The sequence below is a fragment of the Mauremys reevesii genome, linkage group 7 (genome assembly GCF_016161935.1).
Source record: "Mauremys reevesii isolate NIE-2019 linkage group 7, ASM1616193v1, whole genome shotgun sequence".
Lineage (NCBI taxonomy): Eukaryota > Metazoa > Chordata > Testudines > Geoemydidae > Mauremys > Mauremys reevesii.
Window position 1 is genome coordinate 47,856,508 of NC_052629.1, and position 17,450 is coordinate 47,873,957.

Here is a 17,450-nt window from a genome sequence, read left to right on the forward strand (position 1 = left end):
CAACAAATCTTCTGCCTCTCCTTGAGGTGGAGTAATTAAGCCGACTGGCGAGTGCTCTCCCATAAGTACAGTGCTTCTTAGTGCATTGATACAGCTGTGCCGATGTAATATGGTAGAGAAGACAAGCCTCTGGATATCAATACTGCAGGAGCCTCTGTATAGGAGAAAAGGTCCAGAACTCCCCAGGGGGAAAGAGGCAAAGGAAAAGGGGTTCAATGTCTTATTTTTCACTCCATGTGTTCATTAACAATACTAATTCATGCCCTGTGAAGGTAAACTTATCTCTGAGTATCATGAGAATCTGGGGATTCATGCTGGGAGGAAGGAGAGCTGTATAGGAGTTCTGCTTCTTTCTCAAGAGAGCTGAGGACCTACTTCAGTTTCTGCGGGGAGGGAGAAATGTCCAGATCCTTTAGTTTAAGGGGACTTCCCTCTTCAGTCCAGGGAGGGAATGGGGCCCTTGAGTTGGCTAGATAGATTTCTCATCTTCAGACTTTCCCCCTGAAACTTCAGAAGCTCCTGATCAGGCTTTTCTGTACTGGAGTCTTGACTCTTCAGGCTAGGGTGGAGATCAGACATGCTAGTCTGACTGAGCTCTGTATCTTGGCAGTGGGAGAGTTGGTTGGAAACATGCTAGACATAATTCACTTTCTGTAGAGCTTGTAAACGTTGCCACACATAGGGAATATGGCTGAGATTTAAGCCACGTGCTTGTAGGACAGCTTTGCACTGAGAATGGGGACAGAGGAGTTTGACAGAGAGGTCCTGCAGTACCACATCCATATAGTTGAAATCACCACATTGCTATCTACCTAATTGAAGGGGAGGAGAAGTTACAACTGCCCCAAACCAAATAAAAATGAAGGTTTTAAAACAAAACCGTTAGAAGAAATTGTGTGCCAATTTGTTCAATTACTGGAGAAAGAAATTCTGGTTGCCTGAGCTGAAGGGCACAGTTTGGTCCTGGAGACTCCAGCAACAGCACTGGCCTACCTCTGAATTCCTTACATGGGGGGGTATTACCTCATTAGTAACGAATGAGGAGCAAAGCAACGGAGTTGTAATATCTTGAGATTCCACATTTGGGTACTCCCTCATCTGAGGTTCAGAAAGACTCCAGCAAAAGAGTGGGGGATTTAAAGCTTTATTTATAGAAATAGTGGACTGCATTAATAGCAGCAAGATTTGCATTGTATTTAAATTCAGCACTAATAATAGGTTAATATTTATTTACATTTAAGTAATATTTAAACCAGGACACGCTAAATACAGCTGCAATTTTAGAGCAGGAAAGGACAGACACATACAAAAACAAAAAAAATTAGACAGACTCAATAGTAAAATGTCACGATTAATTATTTTGCTCAGACCACTCAGGTGGATTTAGTCCAATGGTGAATTAGAATTTCTTAATCTGATTGGCTGGAAGATTGGATTTGTCCAAGTCATCAAAGTATGGATGGTTCAAGGCCATTTTGCCAGAGATTCTTTTTGCAGGATCATAAATTAACATTTTCTGGGGATAAAAATAGTTTAGTTACTTATGCAATATAAATGAACGTAGTTACTTGTAAAGCATGGTTGAGCTTTACCTGCCAATACTTTAATAAAATAGAAAAAAGGAGTTCTATATGCAATGACTTCCAAGCTCACTTTGGCTAGGAAGCTTCAGTTTAAAAGGTATTTCAACCTACATCTTAAATACAGCAATTCTTAGAACTTCAAAATATGAGACAAATGCATTCATTTGCCCTCTGGTTTAGTAACCAAGCCACTGTGTTTGGTAGTTCACCTATTTTCATTAGGCATGCTTTTAAAAGTAACTCTGGGTACCTCATGGCAGCCTTTGCCTTAGTTTTCGTTTCCTGATGATAACATCCTACAGAGTGTTAATTATGCATTAAGTATTCCACGCTTTTTAAAAAGTGTGTTAATAGGCAGAATTGTCCATATGTTTCCCTAAATTCAGTATTCTTAAGCAGATGTGAAGTTGACATCAATGTTTGCACTAATACATATAAAATACTCTGTGCATATGAGTGAGCAGTTAAATGTGAAACCCAGTTTGAGAGGTATGCAAGTGTGTAAATGGGGTTAAGACAAATGAGGGATTTTTTGTAAACAGTTTAAGATTGAGAAAATGGCAAGGTTTTGCTTCAATAGAACAAAGATTAAAGATTAAGCACAGATGTTACATACAGTGTATTATTGGTCTCCCCCACAGTTTTAGTACTAAGGAGAAAAGGAAGCATTTTAGTTTCTATGGCATTCAAGGGCCTTCTAGGCCACATAAGGAACCATTTAAGTTAGATAAAAACAAACTCAGCTGGACTACTTTGTAGTATGTCAGTCCCAAAACTATGACAAGCCTATGCAGGGCATGGGTCTTTCCTTTGCTATATCCTCTTTTCAGTTAAAAAGGTATGCTTTTGATAGGGAAATCCCAAAGCTCCACCATCTCTCTCTCTCCCCCCTGGTTACCAAGGAAGAGAAGGAGCATTGCCTTCAAAAGAATCAATTCAGATTCTGGAAGGTGGACAGAGAGATAATGGAGGGTCAAGGTACCCACTTCAAGACAGCAAGTCCTAACATTTTTAAAATGTAATCATTGTCTCTACTGGGGGGTCTTCCACTTTGAATTTCCAAGCCCTGAACTTCATTTGGCTAAACAGTTCTATAAAATAGAAATGTAAATATTACTGCTGGTTTTAGAACTTGTGTATCACGTTTTAGCCCTAAATAACATGTTACAGCTCAGTGATATCCCTGAAAATAGGGTTTTCTAATGAACACTGACAACCTATATTAGTTAATTTTGGGAATTGATGCACTTATGGGAAAAACATCTACAATAGAACCTCAGAGTTACAGACACCTTGGGAATGGAGGTTGTTTATAACTCTGAAACAAATGTTATGGTTGTTCTTTCAAAAGTTTATAACTGAACATTGACTTAATACAGCTTTGAAACTTTACTATGCAGAAGAAAAATGCTGCTTTTATCCAGGTTAATTTAAATGAAACAAGTACAGAAATAGTTTCCTTACCTTATCAAATCTTTTTTTAATCTTGTCTTTATTTAGTAGTTTACATTTAATACAGTACTGTACTTGCTTTTTTTTGGCTCTCTGCTGCTGCCTGATTGCGTACTTCTGGTTCCAAATGAGATGTGTGGTTGACTGGTCATTTTGTAACTCTGGTGTTCATAACTCTGAGGTTCCACTGCATGTAGCACTAGTATTAAATCTATAAAGTTAGCTACCAGAAAGGCTTACAACCAAGTGCTGACTGCCCAAAAATGTAACTCAGATATGTAAGCCATTTTAGAGGGCACTGCCAGTTAACTTCAGAGAGGTTCCTGTATCTCAGACAATTTTACACTCTGTGCTGCTGTCTTTCAACTAGAAGTGTCCTGCCAGTTGAGTTTTGACCAGTGATTTTTAAAAGGAATTTAACTGTCTTTTTGGTGTAACTTAAATTGACGAGTTTCAGAGTAGCAGCCGTGTTAGTCTGTATCCGCAAAAAGAACAGGAGTACTTGTGCCACCTTAAAGACTAACAAATTATTTTAGCTCATGCTAAAATAAGTTTGTTAGTCTTTAAGGTGCCACAAGTACTCCTGTTCTTTTTAAATTGATGAGAAATTTGGTTTTGTCCTGGTATGACTCCAAACTTTTACAATTTTGCTTTATTAGATATCATTAGCATATCCCTTTTTACTTCTGATAAGGGAAGTTGAATATGGTCAGGGGAATGATTAAGAGTTCAAACATTTCTGTCTTCATATCCTAGTTTAACATACGACTATCTTAACAGGCTACATTTTGCACATGTGAGTGCCTGAAATCTGAGCTAAATTTGGATTTCAGATTCATTATCTATTGACACTGTTGGTTGACTTATGAAATGGAGAACGCTGTTGGATTTTTTGTTAACAAAAATTCTCCACTGATATGCACTGTCTGTGAAATAAGTGTCCTATAAGTTTTGATACTCAAGGTAGCGAAGCGTGAGGGAACCAGCGAGATGTGCAGATTTATAAATCTGCACAAATATATGTACACAAACTGTGTAACAAAAAAAGTTGGCTTTTCTACGTTATGATGTGTTTTAGGCTACCATGTAAAGATTATCACTATCAAAGTATCGGTTTGTGCCCTATTTTGCTTCCTTATGCTAGCGCAAGGGTTCAACCTTTTTTAATTCTTTTAGACTTGGAGCTTTCCTCCCCCGGTGTGACTGGGACTTTCCAGTGTAATCTAGATGGAATGAATGTATTGATGTCCCCAGTTCCAATCAAGGGGTGTGTTTTAAATAAAAAAAGTGTTTTGATCCTCCTGTTTAACAGTGTATAGGCTAGGAAACCTTATAACACATTCATTAATATCCACAAAGTTTTCAGGGCAGTATTTTTCAATCCCGGCATCAAAGAGTTCTGTGACCCCATGCGCCAGGTCACAACGCCACTCACTCAAATTTGGCCTGGCTGCTCCTCCATTATTATATGTTCTGCTTTTTTACATTAGAAGTCTGAGAAGTGTGTAGAACTACACACTACCACTGCCAAGTCCTGTGAAACCAAGTTTGTTTCACCTTTACTGTTCTACAGGAGGTATTAAGATCAATGTCTCAAGCTTCAGGAAAAAGTTGGCACTTGGTTCCTCCCTCCCCCCCACACACACACACATTTGAAATGCAGGTCTTCCCTCCCTTCTTTGTTAGAGGACCACAGAAAAATCCCAGGAGGCTATGAATAGTTACATCACACAGGGCTGCAACCTGAGCTGCAGCCTTTCATCACCACTAAGAGAATAAAGGATGCCAAGTTTACTAAAGTTGTCCAAGAATCCTAGATTACATTATTGATTTCTAAAGATTTTGCCAAGGCCCTCCAAAGAGGCAAATGAGAACCTGATATTTTCCATATGAAAGAAAGAGTCTTCCCCTCCCCCCCACTCTCCCAAGAGTTTAATCTAGTCTTTCACAGATTGTAAAGAGTAGGGGAAGGGTTGGGCTTGCAGTTCTAAGTATGACAGACTGAGGAATTTGTTTTGAAATGTACAAATGGTTTTGAAGTTTCTTACAAAAAAAAACAAACAAACCCCATAATTCCAGCAGTATATTTCCACAAACCAAATATTGGTTCAATGTAACTTTAAAAGTTCCATCAGATACAGCAGGTACATAGCTCCAGACCAGGGTGGCCCCAACATAATTTGCGAGATCAGAACACAAGGTGGCTATGAATTCCTCTTGTTGTGTAAAGAACTGAACAAGTCCAGCCATGGCACGGAAGCTGAATCTTTTGGCCCACGGGTAAGAGTGCAAAGAAAACACTCAATGGATCTTATTCAAAAAAGTCCAAGCTAAAGGATGACTCAAGATAAATAGAATGCTATAACAAACTGTAATTTGGCGAAGAAACTAGGAATTCAATGTACAGCCTGGAAGAGTCACGCAGTCTTCAGTGACAATATTTAAAACCTCAGGTTGAAGTTGCCTCTGAGTCACTAATATAAAACAAGCTCTGGCTGCCCTCCTGCTTAATGATAGCTATGAAGGTGAGATCAAGAGATTATTTTAATAGTCCAGAGACCAAAGTTTGCTATCCATTCTGCTTCCTTGATGGATAGCAAAGTGTGCTAATTAGGCACAGTCACTAAACTCCCAGCAAGCTGCCTGCATGTCCCTTACTATTGCAGAGTTTGAGCACCTTTGCATTATAGTTGTACCAAGCTGGATTAAGTTGGTTTTAGATACCTTACAAGACACCAGGTACTTTTAACCCCCAATAGCCTCCTTGAGAAAAAACTTAGAAGAAAAAGCCACTTACAGAGAGTAAATCTAGTCCATCTTCATCTAAGTTTTTGACGTGAGATGCCAGACTGCCAGGTTTCCACTTGGGGAATGTGTTCTTATAATCTTGCAAGGATTCCACTTCTGGCCACACCTCATTGTTGGGTGTCCCTAAAGCTCTACACAAGAATAAGCAAAGAACTGATAATTTGTATTCGAGCAATTGTAACGCATTATTAGAATGTTAGTGCAGAGTATAGCTTCATAAAGCATTCTTTGCGCTGCTATATATTTAGCAAAGATTTTAAAGATTTAGTGTTTAAATACCTGAAGATTCTGAAGAGTTGATCGATTTCAGAGTCTCCATGAAAGAGTGGTTTCTTAGTTGCCATTTCAGCAAATATGGTACCAATGCTCCAGATATCTACAGGAGTTGAGTAACGAGCAGATCCTAGCAACACCTCTGGAGATCTGTACCACAGTGTCACTACCTATTGCACAAGGAAATTCTTATTCATAATTTATAGTTGCATTAAATCTTATAGCTGGTTATATAAAAGTATGGCTCCTCATCTTCCAGAGGGAAAATTGTTCCAAATATATTAATTCCTTTAATATAACCAGAACTGTTGCCAAGTAAACTACTACAAGTGGAACTTATTTGGAATTGCACTAAATCAATATCTGCAATAATTACATCCTGCTCTTTTTGAGGAGTGGATATATTTGCATGTTTATCAGCAAGGAACAAACAAATTTAAGTATTTTCGTTAGCATTTTGACAGAAACAGTCAAGCTCTGTATGTTTGTTATGATCCGTGGCAGAATTCCCATTGAGTCAGTTTAAAAGTTTAGTACCATCTACTCTCAAGATTCATCCTTCACCCCACCATTTGTGGTATTACAACCACACTGTTGTTACACTTATCAAAACGTGTCTATCAGAGTAAAAGAGACATGACTACAGTGAAGCTACCACTGTCAAATGCACAAATTGAAAAAAAGTAGTCTGTTATAGTAATCTTTTTTAAATGTAATTTTAAGATAAAGTTTTCAGAATAATGATTTTCTTAGCTGACAGTGTCCTGTTAGCTACTTCATATTAGTAGTTAGCATTTCCTCAAAGAAACTATAAATGGACTGGAATGTGAGTTATTTATCATCACAGTGCCTACAAGCCTTAGTTGTGTCAATTATGGAAACAAACACCACTGCAATTCACTTACCTCATGTGTATATACCCGGACAGGGATCCCAAAGGCTCGGGCCAGTCCAAAATCTGCTAATTTAATTACTCCTTTATCATCTATTAACAAGTTTTGAGGCTTTAAATCTCTGTGCAGAACCCTTCTTGAATGACAGAATACAATACCTTGCAAGATTTGGTACAGGTAACTCTGCAGGAGTGAAATAAAAGAAGGGAAAAAATTAAAATTACTTTTACTACAAACTACTGTTCTGCATCATGTGGCACTATTTGCTAATGTCAGATCTGCCACTAGAGCTGACATACTATAGAAATGGTCAGCTAAGAGCCATAACGTTGCAAACAGGAAGTAAACTTTACAAAATTCTCTTCATGAAGACAACATTGTTATGATTAATGCAAAAAAAATGTAACAGTTTATAGTTCTAATGTAAGCATTTGAGCAAAGGTCATTTTTATGCTTTGAAATACATCTAAAAAAAATGTGTGAGTACACTAGACAAAGAATGTCAGATTTAAGATTCGAAGGTCCACTCCTTAATGATACCAGCAAATTGTTCTCGAGTCTCCCCTCCTCATGGGTGAAAGGAAAGAAACATCAAAAACAGTCATGCAATTTGAAGTATTATTTAAAAAAACGACGAAACAAATGACAGATAACGTTTCCAGCATGGCAAATTTCAGTTTGCTCTTTCCATATACATCTTTAAAATACAAGAGGAAGTTTATAGTGACACTGATAGTTACTATATTGACTCCTTACCTTAACAAGCATGGAATCTACATACTGGCCAGATGGAATAGAATCCAAATATTTTTTGAGATCCATAGAAAGGAATTCAAAGATGAGGTACAGTCTTGAATCTTGCATAAGCACATCCTGAAGACTAATGAAAAATATTTCTATGATACATTAACTCAATACTACACCTCCCCTTAACGCCTTACACAGATGCAAGCTGACATTACTGCTCAAGCACTTTTCCAAAAATCTCAGCTGGGGAAGTACTAAGCAATTTTAAGCTCTGAGGCTATTTCTCCACATTGTCACAAAGTCACTGGTTTTCTCTTGGCTTTCATCTGAGCTGGCATGAATCAGGGTTATTTAGCCTCTCTGCAGTATTGTCAAGCAATGAGATTCAGTGCAGTTTGGGAAATCAGGCACACGTGAAATTATTAATGAAACTGGTAGTGCCAGGCCAACTGAAATTAAGAATTCAATGTTCTAGGCAGGAGGGAATAGTGCTCTAACGTCATCCAGAAAGAGATTCTGGGAAGCAGATACACTCAAAAAAAGGACAGGGCTCTCTTTTTAAAAATGGCAAACAAGGTAGTAGATAGTGCAACTTTTGAAAATAAGTAAAGGCCCTATCCAACTCCCACTGAAGACAATTACTTCCATAGGAGTTTGATCAGTGCCTAAATTACTATATTATGGGCCCAATCTCACTGAGCTCTATATAAGCAGACTCCTATTTCAGCAGGCCTCCATGTGGACAGCTCAGTGAAAGATTAGAACCTAAAATAGAACTTGTAATTTAGTGTTTATGCTCCCCTTCAAAAATAAGAAAACATGATGTAGATTGTGATTTGAACCCACTCAAGACAAAAAGACATCTTTAATCTTAACTGGTGAGCATCTCTATCAACTAAAGCCCCAGTTTAGCCAAATAGGCTCTGTATACCCTATGAGGAATAAGTGAATATTTTAGAGGCAGAATATATTAAATGGTTTTCTAAAGTCAAGAAATTCTACTATAAATTCAAAGATTTCCAGTACACAATATTTTAATTACAGCTCTCAGATTTGTACTAAATTATGAAAGTGCACTATCAAACAGCTATATATTCTAGAACAGGGGTTCTCAAAGCTGGTCCTCTGCTTGTTCAGGGAAAGCTCCAGTGGGCCAGGTTAGTTTTATTTACCTGCTGTGTCCGCAGGTTCGGCTGATCGCAGCTCCCACTGGCCGCAGTTTGCTGCTCCAGGCTAATGGGGGCTGCGGGAAGCAGTGCAGGCCGAGGGATGTGCTGGCCTCCCTTCCCACAGCTCCCATTGGCCTGGAGTGGCGAACCGTGGCCAATGGGAGCCATGGTCGGCCAAACCTGCCGACGCGGCAGGTAAACAAACTGGCCCGGCCCGCCAGGGGCTTTCCCTGAACAAGCGGCAGACCGGCTTTGAGACCCACTGCTCTAGAATATCTGCTGCAAAAACAAAGCAAACCATTCAGACAACCAGGACTCAAGCAAAACCATGTTAGTGGTCAGTCACTAGGGTTAGGTAAGTTACTTGCAGTTTTGAAGTAGCAGGTGATCCTCATGGCTCACTGAAGAAACACAACATGAACTGATTCCAGAAGGGAGCCATAAAATCATAGAAATGTAGGGTTGGGATCTCAAAAGTTCATCTAGTTCAGCACTTTGCACTGAAGCAGAACCAAACACCCTAAGAGGTGTTTGTCTAACCCAGGGGTCGGCAACCTTTCAGAAGTGATGTGCCGAGTCTTCATTTATTCACTCTGATTTAAGGTTTCGCGTGCCAGTAATACATTTTAACATTTTTAGAAAGTCTTTCTATAAGTCTATAATATATAACTAAACTATTGTTGTATGTAAATAAGGTTTTTAAAATGTTTAAGAAGCTTCATTTAAAATTAAATCAAAATGCAGAGCCCCCCCCCTCCCCCCGGTGGCAGGACCTGGGCAGTGTGAGTGCTACTGAAAATCAGCTCGCGTGCCGCCTTCGGCACCCGTGCCATAGGTTGCCTACCCATGGTCTAACCTATTCTTAAAAACCTCCAATGATGGGGATTCCATGGGTCTCCCTTGGAAGCCTATTCCAGTACTTAACTACACTAATAGTTATAAACGTTTTTCCTAATACCAAACTTAAATCTCTCTTGATGAAGATTAAGCCAATTACTTCTTATCCTACTTTCAATAGGTATGGAGAACAATTGATCACTATCATGTTTGTAACAACCCTTACCATATTTGAAGATCTATCAGGTTCCCCCTCAGTTCCCCCCATTCCACCTTCAAGAAAAAAAAAATGCCTAATTTTAACTTTTCCTTGTAGGTCAGATTTTCTAAACCTATTATAATTTTTGTTGCTCTTCTCTAGATTCTCCAATTTGTCCACATCTTTCCTAAAATGTGGCACGAAGAACTGGACATAATATTCCAGGCCTCCCCAGCGCCAAGTAAAGCAGGACAAATTACGTCCTGTGTCTTACATATGACACTCCTGTTAATACACCCCAGAATATTAGCCTTTTTTGCAACTGCATCATATAGTTGACTTGTTCAATCTGTGATCCACTATAACCCCTAAGATCCTTGGGAGCAATACTACCATTTAGCCAGTTATTCCCCGTTTTGTAGTTGTGCATTTAATTTTTCCTTCTTAAGTGAAATACTTTACACTTGTCCATATTGAATTTCATCTTGTTGATTTCCATTTCTCTTCAGCTGGAAAAGGGATAGCTATGCTGTACAGATTCCAAAAGCAATAAATGAGAATCTTGGAAGATTCCCAAAGTGGTGGGTGGATGAGAGAGAGGGAAGAAGAGCAGAAAGACACTAAGTAAGAAGGACGTGCAGAGGAAAAAAATCATTATCTGGGGCTGTATGGAAGATTTGTAGCTATGAGAAATTCAGTCTGAAGCAAAAGCAAGACCCTCCTCTTTCACTAGAGTGTTTAGTAATCATATTTGATCTGGGAGGAGAGAGGGAGCCCTTCCCAACAGAGAAATTGTCTTAAATCTGAGAATATTGCATGCATACCAGACTATATTGGGATGGTGTAGCTCTTTTAGTAAAGAAATTTCTCTGATTGCTGTACTGGGAACACCTTCTTCCTCACTTTCTAGTCGAATTTTCTTCATGGCAACCACCTGGCCTGTGGATTTGTGTCGACCCTTATACACAACACCATAGGTACCTGACCAAAAAAAAAAAAAGTTGGCATACACTAAACCACACTGTGAACTTTTAAAGAACAGATCAAGTCATGTTTAGTCATTTCAGATGAAACAAGGCTTTGTTCTATATAAAGAATCACTGCAATGAAAGCAGACACTTCAATCTGGACAAGGTTAGTATTTCGTTTTATTCATTTTCTGTATCTATGCTATCAGTGATGTTTTATGTGCTGCATGCCAGAAATGGATAGTGCCATTAATGGCCAGAAAAAGGGTGTTTTGGCAGCTAGGAAAGCCAGATTAAAACTTTGGGATTACTTCCACAAGTCAAATGCTGAGCCGTATAGAGTATTTAAATTTTGAGGAAGCTAGTTTTGTTTTAAACTGGGATTTTTGTGCTTTTGTTCATGATAAAGTTAGCTTTGTTACACTAAAATCAAAGTTGTAAAAAGATATTGTTAAAAGGTGGCCTGTTTTCATACTTTTCTTGAAGCATTTTTAGTTCTTTGCTTTTTAAATTGAGCTGATAAAGAACTTTAATCTTTCTTGTTTAACAGAAAACCCATATTTTTTAAAGATCTTTGCATACATGTTTATGTAACACTTCAGGAGGTGCATAACTTCATACAGTACAGTATGTGTTTTACAACAGTGATTTCCCATAACAAGCAGATTTACAAAAGTGAATAGACTACGTTTAGCCACTCTCTCTCATAAGGCCTGAGACAATTTGTTGCAAAGTCTCATTAGGCCGAAGAACTTGGTGCAAAATCTCAAGTCTACATAAAATCTGGAGTTTATGGAAAGACTGTACAAAATCTTCTACTTTATAAAGTGATCCCTAACTGCATAAACTAACTTTAATTAAAGCACAAAGAGTGTGGATAATACCTGCACAGAGGAACTCAATATGTAGCACAAAACTGATCTTCCACAGCAACATGCTATTGCGCATGCTTTACAATAGACTAACATTACTTCTGCACAGCAGTGCCATTGACGTAGCATCTTCACAGTTAAATGAAAGATATCAGATCATACCACTTCCATGGGCAGGATGTGGTCCAGAGCCAGGATATATCAGACACTGATACTATTCTTCTTCTATATGTGCCCCCAGAAGAGAATGTAAACAGGACACAACTGCTTTTATGCCACAGCACAATCTGTGGGACAACCAGTGCATCAAATTTTAAGGGAGCCAAAAGGTCTTGAACTGTATCTACTGGGTTTCCGGGAAACTGGGTGGGCGGAAGCCCGCCCAATGCTAAAGGATCTCCCCCCACCCCCCAGCCTAAGGAGAGGATCTACGGGACCTCAGAAACCCACTAATTTCGGGGGACAACTAATAAAAGAACAGGGACAGGAGTGTGGTCAAAGGGTCATAAGAAGGGAGCCTGACAGGGACACCGAGCAGAGAACCCCGGACAACGCCCACTGCTCCTCGAAGGCGTCAAGGGAGCCAGTGGACACCGCCCAGGGGAACTCCGCCCGGATACGTGAACGGACTAAGGACCAGAAACAAGCCCCGCAGTCGCAGGAGTCTCCATTGGCCAACCGCCTCTCCCTGGTTGCGTAGATGGCCATTTTAGCCAGGGCAAGGAGGAAGTTGACCAGGAGGTCCCGTGACTTTGTACTGTATAGAGGCAGACCTCTAAGACTACAGTCTATTCTCCTCCCATTCTTCTAAGGGTTAGGAGTGGAATACAGTCTGAGATGCACACAAATAATCCTCAACATGAATGCAGGCAACTGACACCACAGGTAGGAGGTTGCACTACTCCATTGGCACCATACCCCAAGATGCTTGAATGCACTTGTGCACTCACTTATTTTGATGAGCCACAGATTCATCTTGCCAGATCTCACTTTGTAGATCTATACAGACTCATCCAGGAGCTTAAGTGTACTAAGACATGACACAGCTGCAGAATAAGCTTTCTTCAGTGTCTAACAAATTGATAAGTGAAATTACATAGTGCAAAGGATCATCAATCAAGCATTACTCACCTTCACCAATCTTCTCTATCTTTGTGTAGTCATCCATTGCTATTTGTTAGGACTAGCCTTGAAATGGGGGGAGGGAAGGAGGAGGTGGGGAGAGGAGAGACAACAAAACCAGAGGTAAGTAGTTGCTATCCTAAAATCAGAATACAAAGGGGCCATTGAATATATGGCTTGTCCCAGGACACCAATATACATTATATAGTGAGACATTAGATTAGTTTGGGAAGGTTCTGAATGTGCACATAAGCTTTGTATCCCGCTTAAACTTGGATTCATCCAATTCAGTTATGACAAAGTAGCAGGGAAGACATTTCCCTTACTATTCCCTCGTCCACCCGCCAGGACAAAGCAAAAAACCCCAAAACAGTGTTTATTCAGGGTTCCAACCACTCACAATAGCATAAGACTTTAGGATAGGCAGTGCAGGTGCATAACAAGGATGCAGTAATCTCGAGACAAGAAGTTACTGTTAAACTACTATAGCTCTTTGAGCGTTGCCACTGCATATTCACACAAGAGCTGTGAGTTTTTAGCTGGGTCCATAGGGGTCAGTCACCCTTCCTCTCACATCATGGTCAGAAGATATAAATGGCCCCCAACTGCCCCTTAGTTTCTTTTGACTGCTGACATGAGGGGCAGGCTTACACCAGAAGTGGAAATAGCAGAGACCCCCCTCAAAAAAGAAATTGCAGGTTTTTTATGTAAATAGTTAGCAGAGGGCGGGGGAGTCAATTTTTTTCTTTTTCTTTTTTTGCTTCGCATTTGACAGCACTTTGCAGTGCTACCACCAAAGGCAGCAAAATGGACACCAGCTGGAGGAACAAACAATGAACAGGAAGGAGGCAGGAACCTTAACAGTAGGGAGGAGAGCGAAACGGATTTGAGAGCGAAGAGGAAATAATGGGAAGCATAGGAGAGGCTGCCCCAAGAGTGCTCCCCACAACCCACCCACTCAAGGGTGCTCCCCATAACCCACCCACCCATGGGTCCCATCTCCTTTCCCAAGCTCATCCAATTCACTCACAGTAAAGAACTTGTACTTCTATACTTTAATAGTCTGACATTTACTCAATAGAGATATGAATATTTTCTCTAATACACAGTAAAGTAAGGCCCTGAACATATTTGCTTTGATAAGAACGTGTCACAACAGTAAAAACCTCAAGCACTGTCCTAGACTAAGGTGAAGGTAGAGGGAGAAAGGATACTGGAATAAGTTTAAGCACAACGGAGATGTCACATGTAATTTTCTGTACAACTTCTCAATCCATTTCATTTGACACTGCTAAGCAGAGATGTTAAGTTTGGAAAGGATTTAATGCATCATTATTGGCATTTACAGTAATGCCTCATTTAAAGTCGTCCCAGTTAACGTGTTGTTTCGTTGCTGATCAATTAGGGAACATGCTTGTTTAAAGTTGTGCAATGCTGCCTTTGTCCACTGCTTGCAGGAAGAGCAGCCCATTGCAGCTAGCTGGTAGGGGCTTGGAACCAGGGTGGACCAGTGGCCCACCCCCCCATTAGCTCCCCGCTCCCCTAAGTTCACTGTGCTGCAGCTGCCCAGCAGGCTATCAATTGGCAGTTCAGCTGTCCCTCCCCCCATTGCCATGTGCTGCTCCCAGAGACTTCAGCTTGCTGTGCAGGGGGGAAGAGGGGTGAGGCTAATATTAGGGTGTCCCCACACCCCGCTAACCCCTTCTCCATATAGGGAAGGGACATGGAGGGATGGAGAGAGACAGAGACCTTGGGGCAGCAGCTCCTGTCTCAACTTCCTGATCCACTTAAAACGACAAAGCACTTGAGAGTGGGTCAACTTACTTAAAGGGGCAGTGTGCATCTCTTTCTCTCTCCCCCCCACACAAGGCATGTCTCTCTCTCTCTCTCTCTCTCTATCTGCTATTCTGTCTCCCCTCCCTCCTGTTCCTGCTGCCTTGATGAGAGGCTACATTAACAACGTGTTAACCCTTGAGGTTAAAGTCCCATTTTTCAGGAAGATAACTACAGTGTTAAGCGAGGAGTTACTGTACTTGATTTACTTTGATACAATTTTATAACAAATCTGTAGATGGAGAAGGGAGGAAAGGGAAGGAGAATCAGGCCCATGGGTGAGTACTGTTCAAACAACTTTACTACAACAATGAAATGAAGATTGTTTTCACACGGATGTGGTAATAGTACATCCTTAACAGAAGTTATTGCAAGGGCTCACAAAATAAATTTCTACATAGTTTGACAGGCTCATTCTCTGAAGTCTTCCAGAGGAAGAAACTTTTTTTTTTTTTTTAATTACTTGAATGTCTTGGGGTGGCTATGAGGTTGGTAACCTGATCACCCAACACTTTAATTCAGGTAAGGGGGTAGAGGAGAAGAGTTAAAAAATAAAGTAATACTGCCCAAAGACAATTTTACTACAAACATATAAAAACACAGTAAAAGGAAAACTCTTTGGGCATTGGCCTTTCCATCAGGTGTCTATATACCATGAATTCCTATGGTGTTTTTATACAAAGTTATCACATTAACATTCATATTGTGTTTTTAAATAATGTTACCAGTTAGATTATGAAAACTGAAAGTATTTGAAGATGCACTATCAACCTGACAGTTTAAAGTCATTCCGATACTATTCCTGCCCAGGAATCCCAATGCCAGCTCATATAGTTTTATTTACATTTTCCTAATTTAACTCTTGCTTTTCTGTGCTGTTGTATTAGAAAAACACACCACACACAGGAAGCTTTCTATGAGCAGGGAAAGAGTGAAGCTGACTATAAACAAATGCTCAAAGAAGACAAACTAAAGTATTTCCCCTTTCTAATCTCTATCAATTAACGTTATTTGGTCATTACTTTTTATCTACTAGCAGTGAGTTCAGACAGAAGTGTGTTAGTTTTAGGGTGCTCCACTTAGAGTCTGGTGTATTTACCAGCGATTGTGGTGTTTGTTTACCTTCTCATGGTATGAGCCAGACAGCTTAATTTTTTGTTAACATTTCCGGGCCTCGTTGGCCGGATGTGGTTACACGTAAGGCCAGGGATTTCGCGTCTTTCAAAAGAAAGAGTGGATTTTTAAATTTTAAACACATTCCTACTGCTACACTTGGTTAATATGGGTGCATTTAACCTGTGAAACGGACGTGCAATTTGCTCCCAATCTTATTAACAGTTCCCTCTGACAGTAGCCCTGGGAAGGCCGGAGGCTGCCAGGCTGCACTGCCGAGCTACAGGCGGCATGAAGTGAAACAGGAGGACACAGAGGCTGCCCTTGCCAGCCAGCTGCCAGCGCCCCAGCAGCCGCCACCGGCTCTTTCGCCCTTGCGCGGCCCAGCGCCAGCCACCCGGTCTCCGGCCTGCCACCCTGCCGGGGAGAGGGGCCCTTTCCTCGCCCACTGCCCATCCCCGGCCCAGGACGGGGGGATCCCCCGGATTCCTGCTCGTTTCCCAGCTAGAACCCCGGCGCCCTGCCCCCCGCACAACCCCCCTTCCCCCCGCGCGCACCTCACCGGCCCGGGCCCGGGCCCCGCACCCCACCTCAGTCAGCGGGCCCGGCTCGAGCAGCGGCTCGGTCGGTCACTCACCTCCCTCCCTAGCTGCAAGAACAACCCCACGCAGCGAGGCGCGGAAAGAGGACGCTGCAAGCGCCTGTGCGGGGCTGATTCGAACTAACCGCGCTAAGCCGCCCCCGCTCCACCAATAGCGTCGCGCCGAGATATTCAAAGCAGCCAATCAGCAGGCATCCCTGGGCAGGCGCCAAACACAAGCTGAAAGGCGGTCTCCGGGAAGAAGCACGGCTGGCTCGTCAACCTGAAAATGTTTTTCTGCGGCCTACTGATTTCTAATACAAAGGCAAGGGGCAGGTATTGTAACGTGGGCGGGTCCTTTCAAAACTCAAGAAAATCTTACTGGTACTTCCAGCAGGATTTACAGGTGCCAAGGCTCCTTGCTTTGGGCTTTATTTAAAGAGAGTCTTTAAAGTCTGCTGCTCCTGGGATGAAGGATTTTCCTGGGTTTCAGTGAGACATTAACAATCTGCCTCAGACTTTTTGTAATTTTTGTGAATGATCACAGGACAGCACCCCCACATCAGTCATAGACCAGATAAATACAACAAATTAGTAATGGAGATGCCGCTATATTCCCTGGACCTCTTCCTCTATAATACTCATCAGTGCAGGATCTGACACCTCCCAATAAGTTATCTTTGCAGCACCCCTAAAGTGGGACAATATTGTCACTCAGTAAAATGTTTGCAGACTGTTTAGGCTGATGCACCCATCTATGTACGTTCCATGAGACCATCCTTTGGCACATAGAATCATAGAACCATAAGGTCAGAAGGGGCTGCAAGGGTGATCATGCTGTAAAATGCTCAAGGAGATTAGAGAGGCTGCAAAAACAGAAAACCCAATAATAACAGTGGATTTCAACTATCTCCATATTGTCTGGGAACGTGACTTCGGGACAGGATGCAGAGATAAAATTTCTAAACGCCATTAATGACTGCTTCTTCCAGCAGCTACTC

General features: G+C 41.2%; 1 protein-coding gene across 2 annotated transcripts; it reads right to left on the reverse strand.

Moving 5' to 3' along the window:
* Nucleotides 1-1,128: 1,128 nt before the first annotated feature.
* Nucleotides 1,129-16,610, reverse strand: CDK1 (cyclin dependent kinase 1). 2 transcript variants are annotated; one of them, XM_039482768.1, is made up of 8 exons: nucleotides 16,507-16,610; nucleotides 12,933-12,989; nucleotides 10,786-10,942; nucleotides 7,766-7,889; nucleotides 7,022-7,192; nucleotides 6,123-6,286; nucleotides 5,833-5,974; nucleotides 1,129-1,516 (listed from the first exon to the last, which is right to left on the reverse strand). In XM_039482768.1, the coding sequence occupies exons 2-8, from the start codon at nucleotides 12,967-12,969 to the stop codon at nucleotides 1,400-1,402; spliced, it is 912 nt and encodes a 303-aa protein (XP_039338702.1). In that variant the 5' UTR covers nucleotides 12,970-12,989; nucleotides 16,507-16,610; the 3' UTR covers nucleotides 1,129-1,399. The 2 variants fall into 2 exon arrangements, with proteins under 2 accessions (XP_039338702.1, XP_039338703.1); XM_039482769.1 differs by having other exon boundaries at nucleotides 12,933-12,984; nucleotides 16,507-16,585.
* Between the last annotated feature and the right edge of the window lie 840 nt (nucleotides 16,611-17,450).

Coding starts and splice junctions, on each gene's coding strand:
- CDK1 (XM_039482768.1), bottom strand. CDS start 12,969: ATGGATGACTACACAAAGATAGAGAAGATTGGTGAAG. Junction 10,943..12,932: donor GATAGAGAAGATTGGTGAAG/GTGAGTAATGCT, acceptor TTTTTTGGTCAG/GTACCTATGGTGTTGTGTAT. Junction 5,975..6,122: donor CAACTCTTCAGAATCTTCAG/GTATTTAAACAC, acceptor ATTCTTGTGTAG/AGCTTTAGGGACACCCAACA.